We start from the raw sequence: 21,072 nt of genomic DNA, 5'->3' as shown, positions 1-21,072 counted from the left end.
TCTGACTGTAGCACTATTACTTCAAGTGCTTGGGTCAAGTGAATGCTATGATAGAAGACTGGCAGTATTATAGTTGAAGATTCTGTCAAAGAGCTGGCATCACGTTGAGCTGTGCTAGTTGTCGACCCCAACTCATTTTTTTTACCCTCTGTTCAAACTGTTTAGCTGGCAGGGAGGAAATGTAGAATTTGACAGTGAAGATTTAACTGGACTGTGGAGAGATTCTGCAGATATCAAACGGAGAGAGTGAGTAGAAGAAGAATTTGATGTTTTATCTGTTTTATTTTATGGATGTATCAGAGTAACACAAAGGATGTTATGATAAATGAATGTAAAAAGAGGCTCTAAAAAATCATCTAGTTTTTTATCTATTTTGATTCAACCTACAGTAGCATTTACATTTTGATCTAAATGTACCTTTTGGATGATTCTCCAGCTATGGAAAGATTTGGTCAATATGTTTTTTAGAACATACAACATATATTTATAAAAATGTTTTTTTGTTATAGTTCATCACATTGTGTAGAAACATGAACTGGTAGTGGGTGTAATAAAACTACTTCAATTTATTAAATATAGTATATATAAATATTATATTAAATATATTGATGGAAATGACAGTTGTGGAAATTACAATGTTTAGCATTTCTTTTGCGATCTCATGACGTATTAGCATGCTGTTTTAGAATACAGTCAAAATACAAGGAAATAGGTGTTTGGAAATGACAACCAATAAACCTTTATTTTGATATTTTCCCTTTTTTTTTCTTACTTCCATGGAGCAATCATTGCTATCCTACCATTAGCTCACATCATGTGACAACTGAAGAGGTTGGAAATAGACAAAGGTTAAAAAAAGTTAAAAGATATATTTTGTGGTTGAAACAACAGTGATGTTTTTTGGGAAATGTGATATTTTTATGTAAAATAAATTTAATACTGATATACCTATAAAATAAAATATTTTTAATTAAAATAAAGAATGTCTATGCTATTGTCAATAAAGTAACTGTTGAATCAAATTTAATTTCAGGCTTATGAGGGACTAAAAATCCTAAACCTATCAGAGGAACAAAGGTCATACTGTATAGCAAATACAATAAATATAAGACAATATTTCAAATAGTATAAATAGTAATTTATCTATCACCACTTTTTTGTAAGATCGCCTTTTGTCTAGTAAGTGTAGTAAGAACAGAAACTGACAAACATGTTTTTGTTTTTCCTATCTTTGCCTGAGACACAAATTCTATGATTAATAGATGGATTTTCGTCCATTTGTGACTACTGATGGATAAGTTAAATCAAATGAAATATCAGTAGGTAAAAAAGTCGACATAACTAACCCCACAAGACAATAAAAAAAAAAAAAGAATTATCTATAGTTATTGCAGCAAATATTGCTGAAGCTGCAGAGAGAGTTCTACAAATGTTTGATTTATAAACTTAACTTAGATTTCACCAATTTATATTGCATTATTTATGCAAGCCAAATAAATGCTGCATATTATATGAAGCTCTTTTTGAAAGTTTGCATTTGCATAACTAATTAATTCCAAAGTCAATCAGTGATACCAGAATGATACCAGAAAGATCAGGTAAGGGCCAGAAAGATGCCATTACTAACAACATGAACCAAAGTCAGTACTTCACGTCTCATACTTTTTTGTTCCTCATGGGGCCCATTCATCAATGCACCAGAAACTATTTACACCATGTGGCTATCATAAAGAAGGAACTATGATATAAATTGTAAGAACAATAGTGATTTGCAACTGAACAAGAAATATTTTTATCTCCAGGCTTACTAATACGAGCATATGTGTTGACATTTTTCATAGCCATTGCTTATATTGCTGTCCCTGTCTCTGTTTTTCCTTCAGCTGGGGTCACTTTGCCTCAAGATATTTTTATTTTTTATCTTTTTCCAGGCTTACACACTACTTAAGCTCTGAACCAATTTAATACAGACCAGGAATGTAGAGAGGTGCTTGACAGAGTCACTCAAATCCCTGTCTGCACTATATTGGGGACATAGCAGGAGAAAAATGAGGGTATGAGACAGAGAAGAGAAAAGTAGTCTGATAGGAGGGGTGAGGATAACAGGGGAAAGAAACAGATCTACATTGGGAGATGAGCATTTCACTTATATCGTATAGTACTAAACAAGAGTTGCCTTGCAAAAATTAATTTTTGTTTTTGCAATATTCAGTATAGTTTTTGACAAAACCAACTGAGTTTCATTATAATGGATCCTAGGCGGAAATCCAACTGAAGAAACTCATTACTTTCCTAAATCCACCTGCAACACAGCCAATCAGCTTTGAACCACACCTCCACGAAAGCCAATGGGCATCCAAAGTTTATCTTAAAAGGCCTCCGATACGCACTTGTCTGCTGCTGTGCGCAGGCGGCGGATGCGCTGTGTGACTTCATTCAGATGACACCGTTTCAACCCACCTCCAGCCCCTCCTCCGCCATCGGAGCTAGAGCTTCATCACAATGACATTCCTATTCCTATTCCCAGACTCTTACTGCATTCCCTGTCTCATCTTAACCGGTCTGGCAGAAGACCAGAGGTTACTTCCCAATGGGGAGTTTTTCCTCTCTACTGTCGCTTCATGCTTGTTCATCATTGACAGGTTCTCTCAACCTGTATTATCCAACTGGACTTCCATCTTCCAGGTCCCTGAGTGAAGTTCTGGTATCAGCTCATGCAGTCCACTGGATCTCCCCTTAAGCTCTACAGACAGTCTCGCTAAGCAGCTTTCTACAGACTGACCAACTTCATCTATCTCCACTCCACCACCAGTTTCTGGCCCCGGGGGGAATCAGCCCTATTCTTTGCTCCTGTTTATGCATGTCTATCAAAATTAAGTGCGATGTTTCCTGCCGAGGTCTGAGTGCCAAAGACAAAGTAATTGTATCAATAAATTTCTTCTAATTGTCCTTTCTCTTTGTGTGAGTTTTTCAGATTGAAGTAACTATACCTGTAAAATCAAAGAGCAGTTTAAATGCATGTTTATTTTCTCAAGTGTTAGCAGCATTTTCCTTTCAAGGAATTAACATCAGAAGTATTGCTCATGTAACTTGATAAAGGAAATCGACTTTAGTTAAGTTTTAAATACTTAAACCACACAACAAAAAGAAATGCTACTGGTGTCTAGTTTCCTTGTTTCTATGCAAGCTACAATATGGTATTACCCCCCCCCCCCCCCCAAATTTGCACATATCTCCTATTTCAATTATCAGTGCAACCCTACAGAGAAGGCAGGCAAGCAAAGCACATCAAAGGCTAAACACCCAGGAAGCTAAATGTAGTGCCTTAAGAGAACAGCTCATCGCTGAGAAGTCAATGTGAGTCAGTGCCAGTGGTGTGAAAAGCATATCAAAATCTCTTAGGCAGGAATAAACATTCTTTTTAACAAGCCAGGAGACAAATTAATTCCTCTCAATGCATATGCAGTGCTATATCAAATTCATATTGTGTGTTTTTCTGTGGATTAATGGTCTTTGAAAATGGTTTGTGTCAGAGGTGAGGCAGAAGAAAGCAAACAGAAAACAACTGAAAACAAGTAAAGTGACTTATGCATAATTTACACTTTAAAACCAGGTAAGTCTGATTTTAAATAACCAAAATCCTTTGCAGCACTAACACATAAAATATTGTGATTACAATATACAATTGAGGTAAAATAACTGAGTAACTTGTCACAAAACATGAGTTAATTTATTCTGTTTTTAAAAGGTAAAGCCTATGAAACTATAGATCCAGAAAGCCCTGTATAAAAATCCATGGCTGATTAAAAGCATCGTCATTTTAGCACAGCGTCCTTAAGAATTTCCCAATGAAGTTCCACAACAGCATGGGATGTCAGTGGTCAAAAGAAAGTTCCTCATTTCATTAGGGACCCTGATGTTTATGAGGTAGGGGACGAGAACCGGGCCAGAGGAACATCCATATCTGGGGCAGGGCATTCATTCTCAACAGCTAATGCATCCAAAGTAACGACTCTATGGGGATGAAATCTACCTAATGAGGAAGGACTCACGTGAATGCTTGGGGAAGAACATGAGGAGGAATCTTTTGGGGGAAAACAAAACAAAAGAATGAACTGGTTGGTTGGAATGCTCATTAATAAGCACACTGTAACAAAAAAAAGGCCTGTCAGTGGATGTCTACTGGGTGTTTGTGTGTCCAAGTGGACATCTCACACCTGGAAGTATACCCTGGCCTTGTAATCATGTAAGCACAACAGATCACAGGATGGCGGCCCTGGTTCTATAGGTGTTTCTTGTAACCTGAAAAAATCAAATTATTTTGCTAAAAAACATTTCATTTTTAAATTAACAAAGTATGTTTCACTTATTTTGATCTTATAGGATCTCAGAGAATATATTTTGTTTTGAATAAATAAAATAGGAATTAAGTTTAATGCCCCCGCGGCCTATATTGTCACAGCATTTCAAATGTTAAAATGGAGGAAATATTTTCAGTGTCAAAGGATTTATGCATGAAACTGGACAAAACAAAGATTTCTGACAACAAAATCATTTGACATTTTGTCTCCAAAACATCATAAGACACCTCTAAGCAGTGCAAACAACTCAAAAGCCCTGACACTATATAATGTAAAACCCGTGTACACAGCTGAAGTTACAAAGCCTGCACCTATGTCAAAAGTTAATCCTTCAGTTAAGTGCTGTGTGTTTGTGAGGCCGAGTTAATGGATGAAGTCACAAGAGGAGGCAGAAGGTTGGAGTGAAACAGGATGGGCGGAAGTGAAGCACCACTCCCAGAGACAGCTGAGAGGACAGTGAAGAGGGACAGCTGACGCAGTAACTACAGCTGCCACATGAAGATTAATCTGATAGGTGTAGGCAGTTGTTAAAATAAGAGGCAGCAAACAAAGAATGCATTTATGATGGATTGCCAAAGGACTGGGGAGAAGACAATTAATCAAAGGTATTGTATAGTGCATGTTTTTTTGGACAGGCCATAAAAAAATCAGAAAACCTCTTGCTAAATGTTTGTCTAGCACACAAACTTAAACATGAAATTTTCCAAACAGTTGTGTTATTAAGTTATTCAGTTAATGAGAATTATAAATAAAAAATGAATAAAATCTTTATTTTGGACATGTGAACAAGTATAAAATAATAATAAAACCCCAAATGCTAATTCAGTTTAAAGGGTAAAGGAAAATTCAGTAATTATTAAATCTTAACCCTATTTGACTGATCAAGTCCATAGCCATATATACCCACCGTCACCCATAGCCTATTCTGCTCTGACAAAGACACATGGCCACACACACACACATGCATACAACCAGATATTCAGCCCATCAGCCCATTTTGTAGCTTTATGTGCACTAGCTGTATTTTATGGACATACTTTATATTATATTTCTACTCGCATATGTTTTTTATTCAAATAGTTTTTTTAATAACTGGTCTCAAGTGTCTAAAGTATATTTCATTATAATGTGATGCCTATAATTTCGTCGGTATGTTACAATTATCCTGTCAACCCTTTACAAAATGTACATATAAAATTCAGTTATACAGACTGCACTGCAGCATATATCCCTCTTGCAATAGAGCTTTCCTGTAAGATATTCCTACAACTACATTTATCATTATACAAAAAAAAAAACAGTCAATATACAATCAGATCTTTACAAAAGCTTTACTCTAGCTATTTTTTCATATCATGTTCACCACTTAAGCAACCAAGCAGTTCACATAACAGTGGAAAATGTTTGCTTAACAGTGCTCCTGTCAATAATGAAGTCAGCTATATTGTTTTGCTGTACCTTACAAATATGTTTAATATATAAAAAAATCAGTATATATATATATATATATATATATATATATATATATATATATATATATATATATATATATATATATATATATATATATGCTAATTTTTCTTTTAAATTGTCAGCCATAAATTGTAAAACATATTTAGCCCTTCATATTAATAGGAAGATCATCTTAAGTCAACAATAATCAACTTAAGATTATTTCAATAATTAATATGGTGCTATTGTTCATTTCTCCATTAAATTTACTTGCACACAATGTGTATATTTTGTAATTATGTTGAACTGAACAACAACTTTTTATTGAAAAACGTTTCATGTAAGGAACAGCCCACTCTTTCAGAACCGAAGCCAGTATTGATAGAGCTAAATGCAGGGCAACCCTGAAAGAAAATGAGCTCTGTTACAAAGAGGAATAGACTAAATCTTTCTCTTCTCAGATATGCTAAAACCTGGAAGGTGGAACGGCAGCTAAAGGAGGTTCTGACTCAGATGAGTGAATACAGACACGGCAAACGTCAGATTTCATTTGTAAACATTTTTGTAACAATTTATCACTACTATACAATTGCTTACTAGTGTTTTGTGTATAACATTTAAACAGAAATTCAATGAAGCTTCTGGTTTTGACAAAATGTGAATAGAAAAGTAAATGGACACTGCTGTTTTATTTTTGCTTTTACATTTCAATGTCTACTCCAGCTGTAATTGTCATTGAAGTGAAATTTTGAAATTAGACCCTGAGTCTGTTCTTCACTCAAATGAAACCAGATTACTTAAAAATATAGTTGTAAACGCTTCCTCTAATGACAAAAGTCTGTACAGCTTGTAGATGAAGAGAAAAACAGTGCATTAGTTCTGTTTACAGGAGAAAGGTAAATTAAAACCCTTATGATGGATCGATAAACCCATGGCCTGCTTTAAATGTAGCATATCTCAACACAGCGCTTTGGGACAGTGCTCTAATTTTTCCCTTGAGCACAGTCACACCCCTGATCAGATTTGAAGGTCAGTAGGTCCCCAGCAGAATGTCACTCCTAAGATACTCAACACTGATGAAGTGCATATACCTGGATGCACTAAAGACCCCCTTGCCGAGTGCCCTAAACAACCTGACAGAAACAGGAGTCTCTTTGGACTGCCTTTGCTGGAAGCTTCCTATTCATCAGGATGATGAAAGCTATTAATCAACTGTGTTAGTTCTTATTCAGCCCCTTCAGAGAGAAGGGGTTGTAATCAAAGGCAGAAGGGGAAGAGAGGCGACTCATTGCCCAGAACTCGCCACACTAAAAGAGACCAAAAACATCTTTGATTGTGATGCAGATTTTTACAAATCAGTCCACTGATTGCTAAATGTAATATTTAAATATGGTTTATTAAATTGTGTCACTGTAGCAGATCCAGGCTAAAACTTTAAAAATGGTACAGTTACTCCTAAAGGCTTCCGCTTCTCCCTTGCTTTTATTATTTTAGTCCTAATTATAAAGGTAAATTAGTAATGCACTAACAATAGAGAAGGATTGCATTTATTATTATTATTCTTTTTTTTACTTTTTTTTTTTTTACAGTTTCCTGTCTGGCAATGTGGCAATTAGAATATTTGTCTTGATGCCAAAAAAGGGCCCAACAGATTTTGCTTTTACAAGTGGAGCAGTACGGCTATCGCCATAGTGTTGCGCTTGATTTATGCACATAAATAGCTTTATTATGATTATGCAGAGAGTAGTACAGGTTGTATGGGCACTGCAATGCAAATAGAACAGGAAAGAAAAATCAGGAAAAAGGAGAAAAGATGAAAGAAAAAAGAGATAAAAGGGAGAGAACAAAAAAACATCTTCAGTCTAAAAGGTTTATGTGGGAAAAAGCTATTCAATTAAATGAATCTTGTTGAAAAGGTATAACGGTGGTGTTAAAAAATGTGAGATTAAGTAATGAATTTATTAGGTTATTGCTTCAATATCTGATTTGCATCAATTCTACAGCAATTGCATTGCATGTCGGGGCCTGAGACACTATAGTACCTTCTATAGAGGCTACAAGGGGAGATCCCGACCAGATGCATCTTATATTCAGACCGGATTCAGCAGGATTAGAATTAAATTGTCTTGCTGAAAGGGGTGGTTAACATCCAATTGGTATGCATATAAATACTTGGTTGGATCATGTTATGCTGAATGAGACAAGTCGAAGTGTGTGCAAATGTCAAGGTGAGTCGTTTCTGCTAGTGGCTAGATGCTAGCCAGAATTTTCCGACCTGCATGTTTACATGACACATTTTTGTCTGGGTCGGGTGCTGTATTCTGATTACTCTGTGTAAACAGTACAACCTGATTATTTTTTTGTTTTTTGAGTCTGAATGCATTTCAGTCTGGTAATGAAATTTTGTACATGTAAACATAACTACTGACTTGAAGGTCTTACAGAAAGTAATGAGAAAAACAGAAAAAAAAAAATTAGGGACACCACTTCCTGTAATTCAAGATGTTATAAAAAGACAATGCCTATCCAGGGCCCCGAATATCACCAATGAAACCTCACAACCACAACCCCAAAAACTTCTTGCTTAAGGGGTCTCTAAAGAGAGAACTATAGGGCTCCCCAACAGTTTATTTCACTACACTATAAGATTCCTGAACTCAAATTAGCCCCAGGTCCCACCAGCCCCCCCTTCGTCCACTACTCACCCAAGACTGATTGCTGGTTTGCTCCACTGCAATAACACCTCTCCATGTGCAATATACAATAAACACGCTTTCATTACTTCACTATGTCCAACAAAAAAGAAAAAAAATGTTTCTTGTATTTTTCAATTTCTAACTGTAAGCTTTTTCAAAAATACAAATTCTGATGCTGTTTAATTTCTTCAAATTAATTAGTACTTGTGATAGAAATTACAACTGAGGTCACACAGATATTTATGAGGAAACATGTCCTATACAAAGGGTATGCATGCATCTCCTTAAACATTTAATGCTAGACCTCTATTCATAAATCAAATCTAATTAATAAGGCAAACTTACCGCTGTGTGAAGTCAGTTATGTTTTTGTGCATTTTTGAGGAGTCTTTGTGATGCCAGAAATCTTCAAATAGCTCAGAATAATACCAAATGGTGCTTGATAATATAATTCAACTAAAATGAAAAATGGCACAATAATCAGTCTTTTTCAAAACTGTACATTATTCATATTTTTTAAATGACATGCTTTTTTTAAATTAACTTATTATATTGGTTGGTATGGTAATTATGTTACAATTGTAATGAAAATAATAATTAATAGATAAATATCTGGGTAAAAGCCCAAGTATTTTTTTTATTTTTTATTTATTTACTTATTAACTGTAAAAAAAAAAAAAAAAAAAAAAAAAAGTTATTGGAAAAAATGCATATATCAGAAAACAAAGTGCTAACATAATAAACAAAATGTACTTTGTTGAAATCTATTCTTATTTTGCAGAATAGAAGATCATAGTTTAACAGTCTCACCTACTGTATTATAGCCATTAATGCTAGATACAATTGTTTTTTTTCCCACACAGAGAGCAAAGTAATGTCTTTGTTAAGCTATTCATGGTGCCTTCTGTGGGGTCTTTGCTTTTGCTGATAACTTTAAGCTTTCCGGAATAATCCAAAAAGTACTGCATCAAAGCAAAACTAACCAAAGTTGTAGAAAAATACGAAATCCTATTATCCTATTTTACCTCCTTTTAACTATTCTGTTTTATGTAATAATTGCATCAGAATTTGTACTGAAAGTCCCAGTAAATCACTAAGCAGAAAATATGAACACAAAGCCAGTGACAGAACAGAAAAAAAAGAGCCATCAAGCCAGAGGTTTTAAGTCATCTTCTCAACTCATCTCTGTTACAAATCCTCTGCAAAACGCTATTGAGGACAAAAATCCTACAAAGTCAGACATTTTGCTTCAAAGAATTTGTGGTTACCCACAAATAGAGAGCTTATTTTCTTCAGCCCAGAAGCTTCTGTGGTTTGAGGTGTAAAATCGTGTCATATTGCTCCCATTGCCTAAGGATAAAACGTATATTTATTATATTACACTTCAAACTGAAGATGCCTTGCTTGTCTCATTGAAGAAAACATTGTTTTCTTTGAATCTCATTAGAAAACTCCTGATGTTACATGATATATTTATCAAACTAAAATGGAAAATATATGAAAGAACATATTACTGAAAACAGAAACATCAACATAATCTGCTCAATATAAATAAAAAAAAACACGGAAGATTAAGCATAACCAAAATGGTCTATTCCAATTAATTTCAAGTATTTACAAAACCTAACTTAAATTTCAATTAAAATTGAACAGCTTTTGCTTTATCTTTATCACCTTTGCATATCAAGAGAATAGTTTTTTTTTTTTTTTTGTCCACTCACCTAAAAAATGAAGTACAAACAAATTTGATGGAAAGTATCCATGAACACCAGTTTTCAAGCCTTGCCACAGACTATGAAAATATTTTGGACTAGACTTAAGTATTCTAACAATTGAATATGCAAATATATGAGCATGTCTAAAATCTGGCATATAAAATAATTTATTTTATCTTTACTCCATTAATCTTGCCATCAGCTGTGACTACAGTAACTTCCATTAAAACTAGTTAGAAATAAGTATCCTAGAGCATGATGTTGAAAGAAAACACAGCAACCATAAAGACCCTGGAAAAGTTAATCAGTTGGTGAGGCCAGTGAAACATGAATCTCTTTTTGTTAAAGGCACACTGTGGACTTTGTGACCCAAAGATTTGACACATATGAGTTATTTTAATTGATTCCTCAGGCCAATATACACCACTTGACACTATCAATGTTACGAGTGGGGCTCCCTTCTAGAAATAACGAATATGTATGTTGGGAGAAGACACACACCAAAAGAAAAAAAAAAAGAGAGAGAAAAGACACACTATCGCTGACCAGGTCATATGACAAGTAAAAATGTATCGCTTTACGGCAACAAGCTCTTATATTGTCATGGAGCTAAGGCTTTTTCTCCACAATTTTTTTGCCTGCTCGATTACTGGTCATGGCTGTAAAAAAAAAAAAGGCAGACATGTGCTGCTGAACCATGTTAACGGCTTTTTTCTACTGTCCTTCTCCATCATCTAGTAAAGCCCTTTCCTAGTTTGGAACTTTGGAAAAATCATGAGATAAATTATAAGTTATCTCATTTGAACTTTTATCGTATCTTTAACTTATCTGGACTAAGGTAAATCACTTTTTAAATTAATGAAGACTTTAAGAAATTTAGCACTTGAGTAAATATGAATAAAATATACATAAGCCAGCTTAAAATATTAATGGGGAGACTGAGTGTAGGGTAACATCAAATGGTGTATTTTCTCTATCCCTGGTGCTTTTTTGTGAGCTTTACTCCTTGTTTGCTCTAGTTTAGCCACCTGATTTAGTCCTAGTCTTAGTCCATGTTTTGCTGAATAATTATTGCTCACTCCAGTTTAATAATCCCCCGTTGGAATTTAGAACTACAATTAAACCAACACAAAAAAAGAACCATTGCATTTTATTTTTCAAAAGATCAGCCACCAAAGAAAAGACCTACCAAATTCAGAGAGGTCATGGTTTTGGTTGTGTTTAAGTTTTCTCTTTGAGTTTTTATTGGATTTATTTCCAATTTGTGTTATTCTAGTAATTTGTTGATTGTATTTGAGTTCTTAGGTATTTCTTTGCCCTCTGTTGCCCTCTTGTGTTAGTCTCCTTTCCCTAGCTACTTTCTAGACTCCTCTGTTCACACATGCTCTCAATCTGCTGGTTAGCCTGGTCTTTGTTTCTCTCTCGCATATATGCACCTCCCGCTCAGTCACTGTGGCTGATTTGTCATAATATCTTTGCCCTCTTGTTGTGAGTATTCCTGTTTTTTGTGGATTTTGTGGATTTATGTTTTTTGGATTTTTGCTTCTGTTACCCTTTCTTGTTATTAAATCTTCAAGAAACCACTTCAGCTTCAGTGTCTGCATTTGGGTCCTGTCAAACCTCCACCCCACCGTGACACAGAGAAGTGCTTTCTTGTGTCATGGTAAGTTTTTAGAGAATCTACAGCCTCCTAGATGGTCTGAATTGTTTTGCCGTTTCCCAATTGTAAAAAAACGAACAACTAATAACATAAAAAGTTAAGCTTTTTAATCATTAGCCTATTACCAAATATTCATATAGAGTGTAGTTTGCACGGGATTTGATTTCACTGTTCCTGTATTAGAGTCAGTAATCCAGTAATAACTTATAAGTTCCCCATTTTTTGGTTTACTTAAAGCTACAGTGTGTAATTTTTAGCGACATCTAACGTCCAGACTGCAGACCGCAGCAACATGATCATCTCCCTCCCACCGCTTCTCCCCCCCAACAGTACGGCGAGCGTTATGGGACAAAATGTCTTCCACGACGTCCGCATCACCTTCCTTCTCAAGCGATGAGGTTTGTTTACATAGATAATTTTACAGATAGTATTCTCAGGCATAATACTGCCATCTATTGTTCAGTTATTGTTCAGCACCGTCTCAGTTCATCTCTCTCAACTTGCCATAGTTACTTTCGAGCGTAATGGGCGATCTCGCAATCGCTAGTTTGTTGGCTCTGCGCTGCCGTAGCGCAAAGATGTCTGCCTCCATGGCTGCGAGACCCGCTCCTATGTAATTATAAATAACGAATTCTAAGGCAACGCAAATATTAAGGTTAAGAGGCTGAGCTCGTAGATGATGATAAATAACATAGTTATGTATAATATATTACATTTCTGACTGTATATCCCTGTAATTATTACACACTGTAGCTTTAAACAGTGTAGAACAATTAATAAACATAGTTGCGGAATTCTAAGTTTACAGTATATTTAAGATGCAAGTATTTTAGTAGGGCCCATTGTTCTTTACTCTCTGAAAAATGACTCCACATGTTGGAATAAATTTATTCTCTACTAATCACCAGAATATAGTGAGAATATGTCCACGTAACTACAGATCACTTATTGTTATTCAGTAACATTTACAGTGCAATAAAAATTCCACATTTTGCCACTTAATTTCAGTTAAATCCCCTAAAAACCTACAACCTATAGCTGCACCTACCCTTGAAGCCTTTCAATTGACCTTTGACGAGGGTTGGGTCTCCAAATTTTTTTTTTTCACTTTCGTGAAAATTTGGTAGCCCTGCATGATCTTCAAGCTTCATACTTTTAAAGGTAGCCAGAAGCTCCATGTGACTGAAAAGTGCTCCATGCTCCAATATACTATAAAAACAGACTTTATTTTATTCTTGTACCTTAACCCACCATGACCTGAATGCTGTATGTACTCTAATGTTCTATAATAAACCTATTTATGTTCTGTATAAACCCTATAAAAAATATCTGGATTTATATGGAGATTAATTTAGGGACAGGTGAATATATCATCTACTATATTTACTATCTGATTTGTAATATTTGCAATTGATTACAAAAATGTATCCTATATTCTAGTGTTCAGCTTTCATTTGGCTTTACTGTCTGATTTGTCATGGCTAGAAAATTACGTAGGAAATTATTCCAAGATTTAATTTATGCTTCAAATGAATCAGAAAGTAACTTTGTCAGTGATACAAGAAGCAAAACCCCTCCCCCCAGAGAAAGCACCAGAGAAATTAGTAACTTTTACCAAAGGGAATTTGTATGTGTTGGCAGTGTAGGGTGAATCACAAAATGCCAAAATGATGAAACGAAAGACTGCATGACTACTTACCACATTTAACACTGTGACTCTGGTCATGGCCCTGAGCTCATTGAAATAGGCTTTCACAGCTGAACTTTTAGGCTTATCACATTTGAAAGTAAATCTACCCTCCAAAAACCATTTTTTTGTGTGTAGCTTTAAGGGCTTATGGCATCTAGTTTTTAGACTTCCGGAGTATTTTTTTTTTTTCTAAAGTTCAAATTACATTTGTATGAGATAAATTGTAGCAACAAAGTAACTTTGAAAGTAAAATGTCAAGGCAAAAGACTCCATCCATATGTGTTGTTCTGTAGCTGAAAATAAATGAGCTAAACGAGTTAGCATTGAAAAGCAGTACATGATATATATATTTTTTGCCATGCATTCTTACAGCAATAGATTCATATGAATCAACTTTTTTTTTATTTCCTGAGCTGTTTACACTAACATAAACTCTGAAAATAAAAACCACTTTAGCGCCCCACATGAGCCATGCCTACCAATTATGTCTTTGTCTGTCAAGAGCAATAATTACTTGCAATTTTCACATATAAACAACCACCCACACACACATAAATACGATACCCATGACATCTGACTTATTCCCAACATTTTCCATTTCCTGCTGGTTTGCATTCAGGCATCAAGTTTAGGCTTAATGTGCCGACTGAACATCCCAAATGTGGATTAGATATGCATGAGGATATCTGCCTGGAAAGCTTCCCTTCCTAATGTGACATGACAAAAAGTGCTGCCAGCTTTGTATGTATGCATCACTGTTGGTTATTTTTGTTTGTTTGTTTATGTTTTTTTGTTTTTTAAGTTGACCTGACATGGGACCAGACTCTTCCAAAAAACTAATGCTTCAACATCTACTCTTCAGGAGATTTCTTTTTGACTATATTACATTAAAATACAACAATGCAACATGATGAAATATATATTTGTTGCTTTTTTCTGATTAAATTGTTAATAAAACTGGGAAATTAGTATTGTTAATGCAGAAGAATGCATTTAAATGTAATATCTTAATAAAAGCCTAAACCATTGCTGTGCAACATAAAAAATTAGTCCTTGTTTTTACAGGGCTCAATCAAATACTCACATTTAAGACTAAGGATAAAAAAAAAAATGCACATAATACAAATCAGAGTCTGGCACATAAGGGAGAAAAAAGAAAGAAAAAAAAAAGATTTGAAACGTCAATATAAATCAGTGGGTATGAATAAAATAACATCCCAGTGGTCTTCAGAGTTTAAAAGTAAACATTTTATTTTCCTTAAACATGTTCATGTTTATAACATAGAAATATATATCTTTTAATAAGTTATTGTTTCTAATAAAGATGAATAATTATCCTAGACAGTTTCCTCTGTTTATTCTCATCCACCATCCATCGAATATTTTTTTTTTCTCTTGGTACTGCAGCAGTGTAACAATTTGACTGACCTTTGAAGAAGCAGTCTTTGCTGTGCACCACGTAGATCCGTCTCCTCTCCAGACAGGCTGTGCGATAAACCTCGCAGTGGTTCTCATAAAACCTGCCGTCAGAGCCACACACAGGCACAAAGGAGGGCCGACATTTTTCCTGGCAAATGCACTCTGCGCGCCCAGTTTCTGCCATCAGCACACACTGTCGGCCTCGACCGCAGTAGGTCCGATGACAGGGATCCTCATCTGCATCAGAATGAGCTGGTAGAAAAAGACAATACAGGACTTATTTAAAAAATATATTATAACTTTCACCAAATTACAATTTTCTACAAATTTATGCATAAACAGAGTATATTTTTGAATTTCTGAAAACTTATAATACATATACTTTTGAAAGTTCATAATAGTTCAAATTCTTTCAACAACAGCTATGGCAAGGGATGCAGAGCAGCTTTGTAACTTTTTTTGCTTTAATCCTGTTTAGAGTAGTGAACGAATAAATATTTACCCTTGATCATTTTCTTTTATATTAACAAGAATTAAATAAATATTTTTGAAAAATTAGCTTTATTTTGTCATTGTTATATGATATTTTAGTACAGAAGGTGGAATTTATACCTTGAGCAGCAAAACCAGATGAACCATATATATTCAAGTACGTAGATATCACAGTTTTGCTTCAGTAATTCCAAATGCAACCGACAAATACTCTTTGGGCCTCTTAAAAAATTCAAAAGAAGGGGTACAAATTTTGCACGTGAAATACTTTTTTCAAAACTTGCAATAAGTTGGCATATAACAGGTGAACTACAACAATTGATAAGACGTGCAAACCAGTTTGCCTTTTCAAATGAGATAGAATGTTCTACTGCTGGTTTGAGAATGGCTATACATGAGGGATGAGGTTCAAAGCTATGTAGTCGGAGGTACTATCTATATAAAAAAAATAATAATAATAAAAAAAACTACTAAATAATATTTATAGAGCACTTTACTTAAGCAGCTTTTCTCTAAGTGGTAGGGAAGAAAGTAAACAAATAAACAAACCTAATTAAAGTTGATACAAAAAATAAATAAATATGATAAAACATGAGAAAGTTATCTCAGTCTGTTGGTTGCCCGCTCCCCACAGATTATATTTTAATTTTGAAACAATGTATACATGGTGTATAAGCCTAATGTTTTTAAATCCTTCTCAATACAAAAAAGAAAAGTTTTTAGCAAAACAGAAAGAAAAACCTATGTATAATTGGAGAGGAGCTTTTAGCATGTTTCCACTGATATCGATTTAAGAAAATGTATCTCTTCCGATGAGCCTCAAATCTCTTGCTGAGACATAATTACAGTGACAGTAATCTTTAGCTCTCTAATAAAAACGTTCAATCCAATCCAAACAGTTGACATGGCTTTCATGTATGATGAAAACATAGTTTCAAGCCTAAATGTGCTAGGAAATGTGAATTATTTTGTTTCTACTTGCTAATACTTGGTGCTTAAGAGTGAGTTACTGCATCCAACCAGTATGGCAACAAAGAAATCCCACCTCTTAACCTAAAGGATCCCTGATTGCATATAACATAATATCACTTGATTAAGCAACCTTCCACACTTCAAAATAAGTAATAAAAGAGTGCATATTGTGTGTGCTGATATCATATCCAGTCAATGTCCGGATTGGACACATTTAAGGCTGTAATGTCAGTATTTTATCCCAAAAAAGGCCCTGTAGGCACGCCCCAGCAAAACTACTCTTTAAATCCATGATGGACACACTGTAAAGCACCTTTTTGCAAATTCTAATATCATAAAATTATGTTATTTGTTGTTTAAATAATTCTTAATAAATATTAAACTACTTTCTAAGTTTTTACAAAATATTAAACTACTTTCTAAGTTTTTACAAAATACTCAAAGCTTAAAAATACTAGATTCAAGTGGAATAAAAATAAGTTGAATTGTACTCTATCAAAACAAAAGACGCAAGCAAGGAAATTAAAGAAATTTTATCTACTCAACACTTGTGTATTTTACTCCTGCATATCCTTTTAAAATTTCAGGCTCTTCTCTCTGTCATTCTTTTGTCTTTGATGTTAACAAGCTTAGCCTTTTTAAAAACCAGGTCAAACATAAAGGAGATAGATGAAACCGCTGGCTGCAGCAATCTGAACAAACAAAATGCAATACATAAAATGTATTAGTGTCAAAGAGAAAGCACGTGGAAAAAAAAAAAACTGCTTTTGACATTGTAACAAATGCAACTGCAGTATAGGACTGAAAAAAAGCTAATGTGTGCAACTGAATCTCATATTGCTGCTAGCAGCATTTCATTGTGGTTGAGAGACACTGAAAATGATGTTTAACTGCTTCGTAGGAATAAACATACCCCCCGGAGGGGCTTTGGGGGCATTGTGATCATCCTGTTTTAAGAATGGGTCGGTTAAGAAGCTGAGAAAGAGTGAGCTCTATTATTCCTCTGTGAAATAAAGCTTAAAAAGCATATTGGCTTAGCATGGAAAAAGCTCAGGCTGTGCTCCTATAATCAAACTGCTGAAAACAGAAATTGAATTTGCCTCAAGTATAATCATATCTCTACTCTCAGCATATTAAATAACTGAGATAATGTGCCGTCTTTGGAGGACAAAAGTATAGTAATTGCATGAAGGCATTCTCAGAGTTGGTGCATAGAGGTCAATGGCAGTACGCATATTTTACAAACCTGCTGTACCTGTCCCTTCATCTTTAAGGTAACTGGAAGCAGGGAAGTATTCAGTACATGGAAAAATATGAATTCCTATAAAACTGCATTTTTTCACATTATATGAACAACAAAAAGTAGAGAATAACTTTGCATGAATATTTTTTTCAATTTTATGAAATAACTAATCCCGAAAGGTTTGGCCTTTTACCAAAACAACACTCTAGATAAGGCAAAAGATAATCCAGGAATTCAGAAAGAGGCTCATGGTGGATCTGGAGAGGCTGTAGGCTTCACAAGACATCAATTTGTAACAGACTACACAACTACACTAGGCCTAATTATATAATAATAAAAGTAAAATGATTGAGCCAAAAAGCAAAACACAATAATAATAATAATAATAGTGTATGTCAGTTAGAAAGATACAGACAAAAACCTTTTTTGCTCAATAGCAGCAAACATTCCAAATAATGCAATGGTGCAGATAACAAAGTCTTTATTATGCTCACTCAACAAGTGAGAAGTACAATGGTATGGGTTAGATCCAATCTGTTACAATGGCCTTATTAAACTCTGGAACCTCAAACTAAAAGAGTATCTGTGGTAAAGCTTTAAGAAGTCTGCCTACACTCTCCTATTTGCAAGCAGCTGAAATATTCTGCAAAACAAATAGGGAATATTTCTCGTTCCTGCATTTGCAAAGCTGCTAGAAACAGAATTAAACATGCAGCCAAAGTTAGTTACTCATATACTGACTCATATAGTCTTAATATATATATATGTTTTTCTGAATTTTTTCTTTAAAAGTAAATATGACTATAAACTTTGGGTTCCACTTTACTAGTCACTGCTAAACATTAAGATTAAACAAAAATTGTTACGTAATTGTCCAGATAAACTGATAAATGAAGTAAACCTGTATTGATATTCTAATTATGTTATTACAAGCGATGATATTTTTTATTATGCAAGCCAAACACTCATATTATACTGTGAATAACTTTTTTTTGCCAATTAAAAGTAAAATCAACAGCTTCAGCACAACAAATCCTAACAAATTTCCATCTTGACTTAACCTGACAGACCCGACCACTTCTTTATCATAATTAGCTAGAAAAAATCAATGGAAGCTGTGGTTTGGGTGTTTACCAGGTTATCCTGATGGGAACACAAGTGAGGTAAGGCGGATGCTTTGCCTAAGACTGGCTCAATTCTTTCTTATCCAGTTGGCTAATTGTTCTACGTGTCTCGGCGAGGCATCTGTGGGAAATGCAAAACAACCCAGCTCCCTCGCCACCTCGCTGTTCATGTCAAGGTCAGGGACGATTACAAGATCGTTTGTATTCTCCAAGTATGAGAGATTAAATGCTTAGCAACACCCATACATTGACAGTAACCCGCCAGTGCTCGCTTCCTCTTCCTTGTCTCTCTTTTTCCCTCTCAGCATCTTCCTTATTCCTGTTGACCTTTTCCATTTTGTTCAGAAGAGAGAACATGGACAGCAGCTACTCAAAAACAACAGTAGTAAAACTGCATAAAAGCTACATTTACAAAAGCAAAGCTGTTTGACATTTTGCTAAGTCTTTATGGCTGAATTTATGTGCTCCCTAACTCCTTTGTCTCACATTCTCTTCACAAAATGCTGTTTGCAGTTGTGGCTTGCTTAAGAGGCTGTAAGGGGCGTCTGATAATCCTCCCTGTCTAAGCTGTTGGAACAATGCTTTCAATGGATAAGGCATTCACTATTGCCAGGACAATGCCAGGATGACCAGTTTCAATCCATGTCTCCTGTTACTCTATTACATTCATTTTCATTCTCCCTCTAGTGTCTTTTGTCTTCTGTAGGTCACTCAGCATCTCCATTTTCTGATATTTTTTTTTATTTTTTTTTTTAGGCCAGCTAAATATGCATATTTAAAACGATAACAGAATCTCAGTCCTTAACCATGGAATTACAGCTACTGTATGGTTCAAAGTTTTCAAATAATCATCAGACAAACATTTCTAACAGAATTGGTATGCATAGTTTTAAATCTGTTTTTGATTCTCTAATCAACTTGAAGTCTAAATTATCTATAAAAAGATAAAATGCAAATGTTTAGTATAACGTTCCTCAGCAGGTTTAACCTTGACCAAACGCAATTAAACGCAACAACCAAAAACAATTCATTTTGTTTTTTAATAGTGCCCTGCAAAAGTGTTGTTTTTTAAGTTTCTGATCCCTTTTACTCAACGGGACAAAGGCATGCGATTCACTAATTATACAATCTCACTAATTATAGACTGAAATCACATTTACCTGGCTGATGTCTGACTCTGCCTGGAGCGTTTTCTCTCCAAGCTAAGAAAATCCAGTAGGTGCTATCAAAAATCTTTTAGTGTTTCACTGTGAAATTTACAATGTTTTTCTGTTTCTTCCAGGTGAACTTGCTGGATTCAACAAAAGCAATGATGTGTTTATTTAACAATCTTTGCAGGGAACATGTGAAAGGCATATGACTCCTCTATATGTGTTTCTCTGTCTGAGCAGAGCTCAGGATGCCTGCAGATCCTACAGATGACTCTATTTGCCCTGCAGCAGCTGTAGATAATTAAATATAGAGACACACTGTCAAACTCCGTCTTTCCAGTGCTGCACAGTTGGACAAAGCGTTCCTGACATGCACACTGCGCTTGAATATCAATGGACACCTGCATCCCTTGGTGTTGGTGAGATATGCTGTGGTCTACAGTACAGATAAGGATAAAGTTATTTTTGCTGCATTGTACCAAATAATGATATTTTTCTCTGTAAACAGGGGGGAGAAGCTGGAATATAAATGGCCCGAAGTTTCCATAGAATTTCTTCACTTCGCTTTTAATGACTTATTTAACTTATTGTGAAGTGATTAGGCAATCTAAAACTGCAAAAATTCATGGTGCATTTTTTTCAATTTATACAGGTTCCAAATCTTACTTACAGGTGCAAATATATTTATTATTGTCCATTAATATTTAGTTTAATATTTCTCAGCAGTCTCCACCTTGACAACATACTCAAACAGTAAGATTTCTGGCATAATTGTACCTTTGTATCCACTTGTCACTGTAGAACTGGTGAATGTTATTTGGCTAGTTTGCTGGTTATGGTTTTCATGTTATGATTCTGACCATCTGACTGATCTGCTCTCCCTGTGAGCAATCAACTCCAGCTGTTGCACTGCAATCAGCAGCATGTCTCTCAGCTGTGCTCAGGCAGTTATAAGTCAGCCTTTGGCAGACAGACGGGGCCAGATAATTGCAGGCCAACAAGCAAGCAGTATCCAGCACCTCACTTTACTTGACCATGTACTCGATCATGCCTTTGCTTCACGGATTTTCCCTCTTTCCTAGTCCTCGTCAGATTTC

At 35.0% G+C, this 21,072-nt stretch overlaps 1 protein-coding gene across 1 annotated transcript in view; it reads right to left on the bottom strand.

Annotated features, from left to right (window-relative positions):
* Positions 1 to 21,072, bottom strand: part of fstl4 (follistatin-like 4) — a 246,139-nt gene that overhangs the window by 138,663 nt on the left and 86,404 nt on the right. The window contains exon 4 of the mRNA XM_015376533.1: positions 15,003 to 15,245. Within this exon, the coding sequence (XP_015232019.1) occupies positions 15,003 to 15,245 (243 nt within the window). The remainder of the gene's footprint in view (positions 1 to 15,002; positions 15,246 to 21,072) is intronic.

This window comes from Cyprinodon variegatus, unplaced genomic scaffold (genome assembly GCF_000732505.1).
Source record: "Cyprinodon variegatus isolate N-32 unplaced genomic scaffold, C_variegatus-1.0 Scaffold136, whole genome shotgun sequence".
In the NCBI taxonomy this organism is placed as follows: Eukaryota; Metazoa; Chordata; class Actinopteri; order Cyprinodontiformes; family Cyprinodontidae; genus Cyprinodon; species Cyprinodon variegatus.
This window is presented reverse-complemented; position numbering and strand designations above follow the sequence as displayed.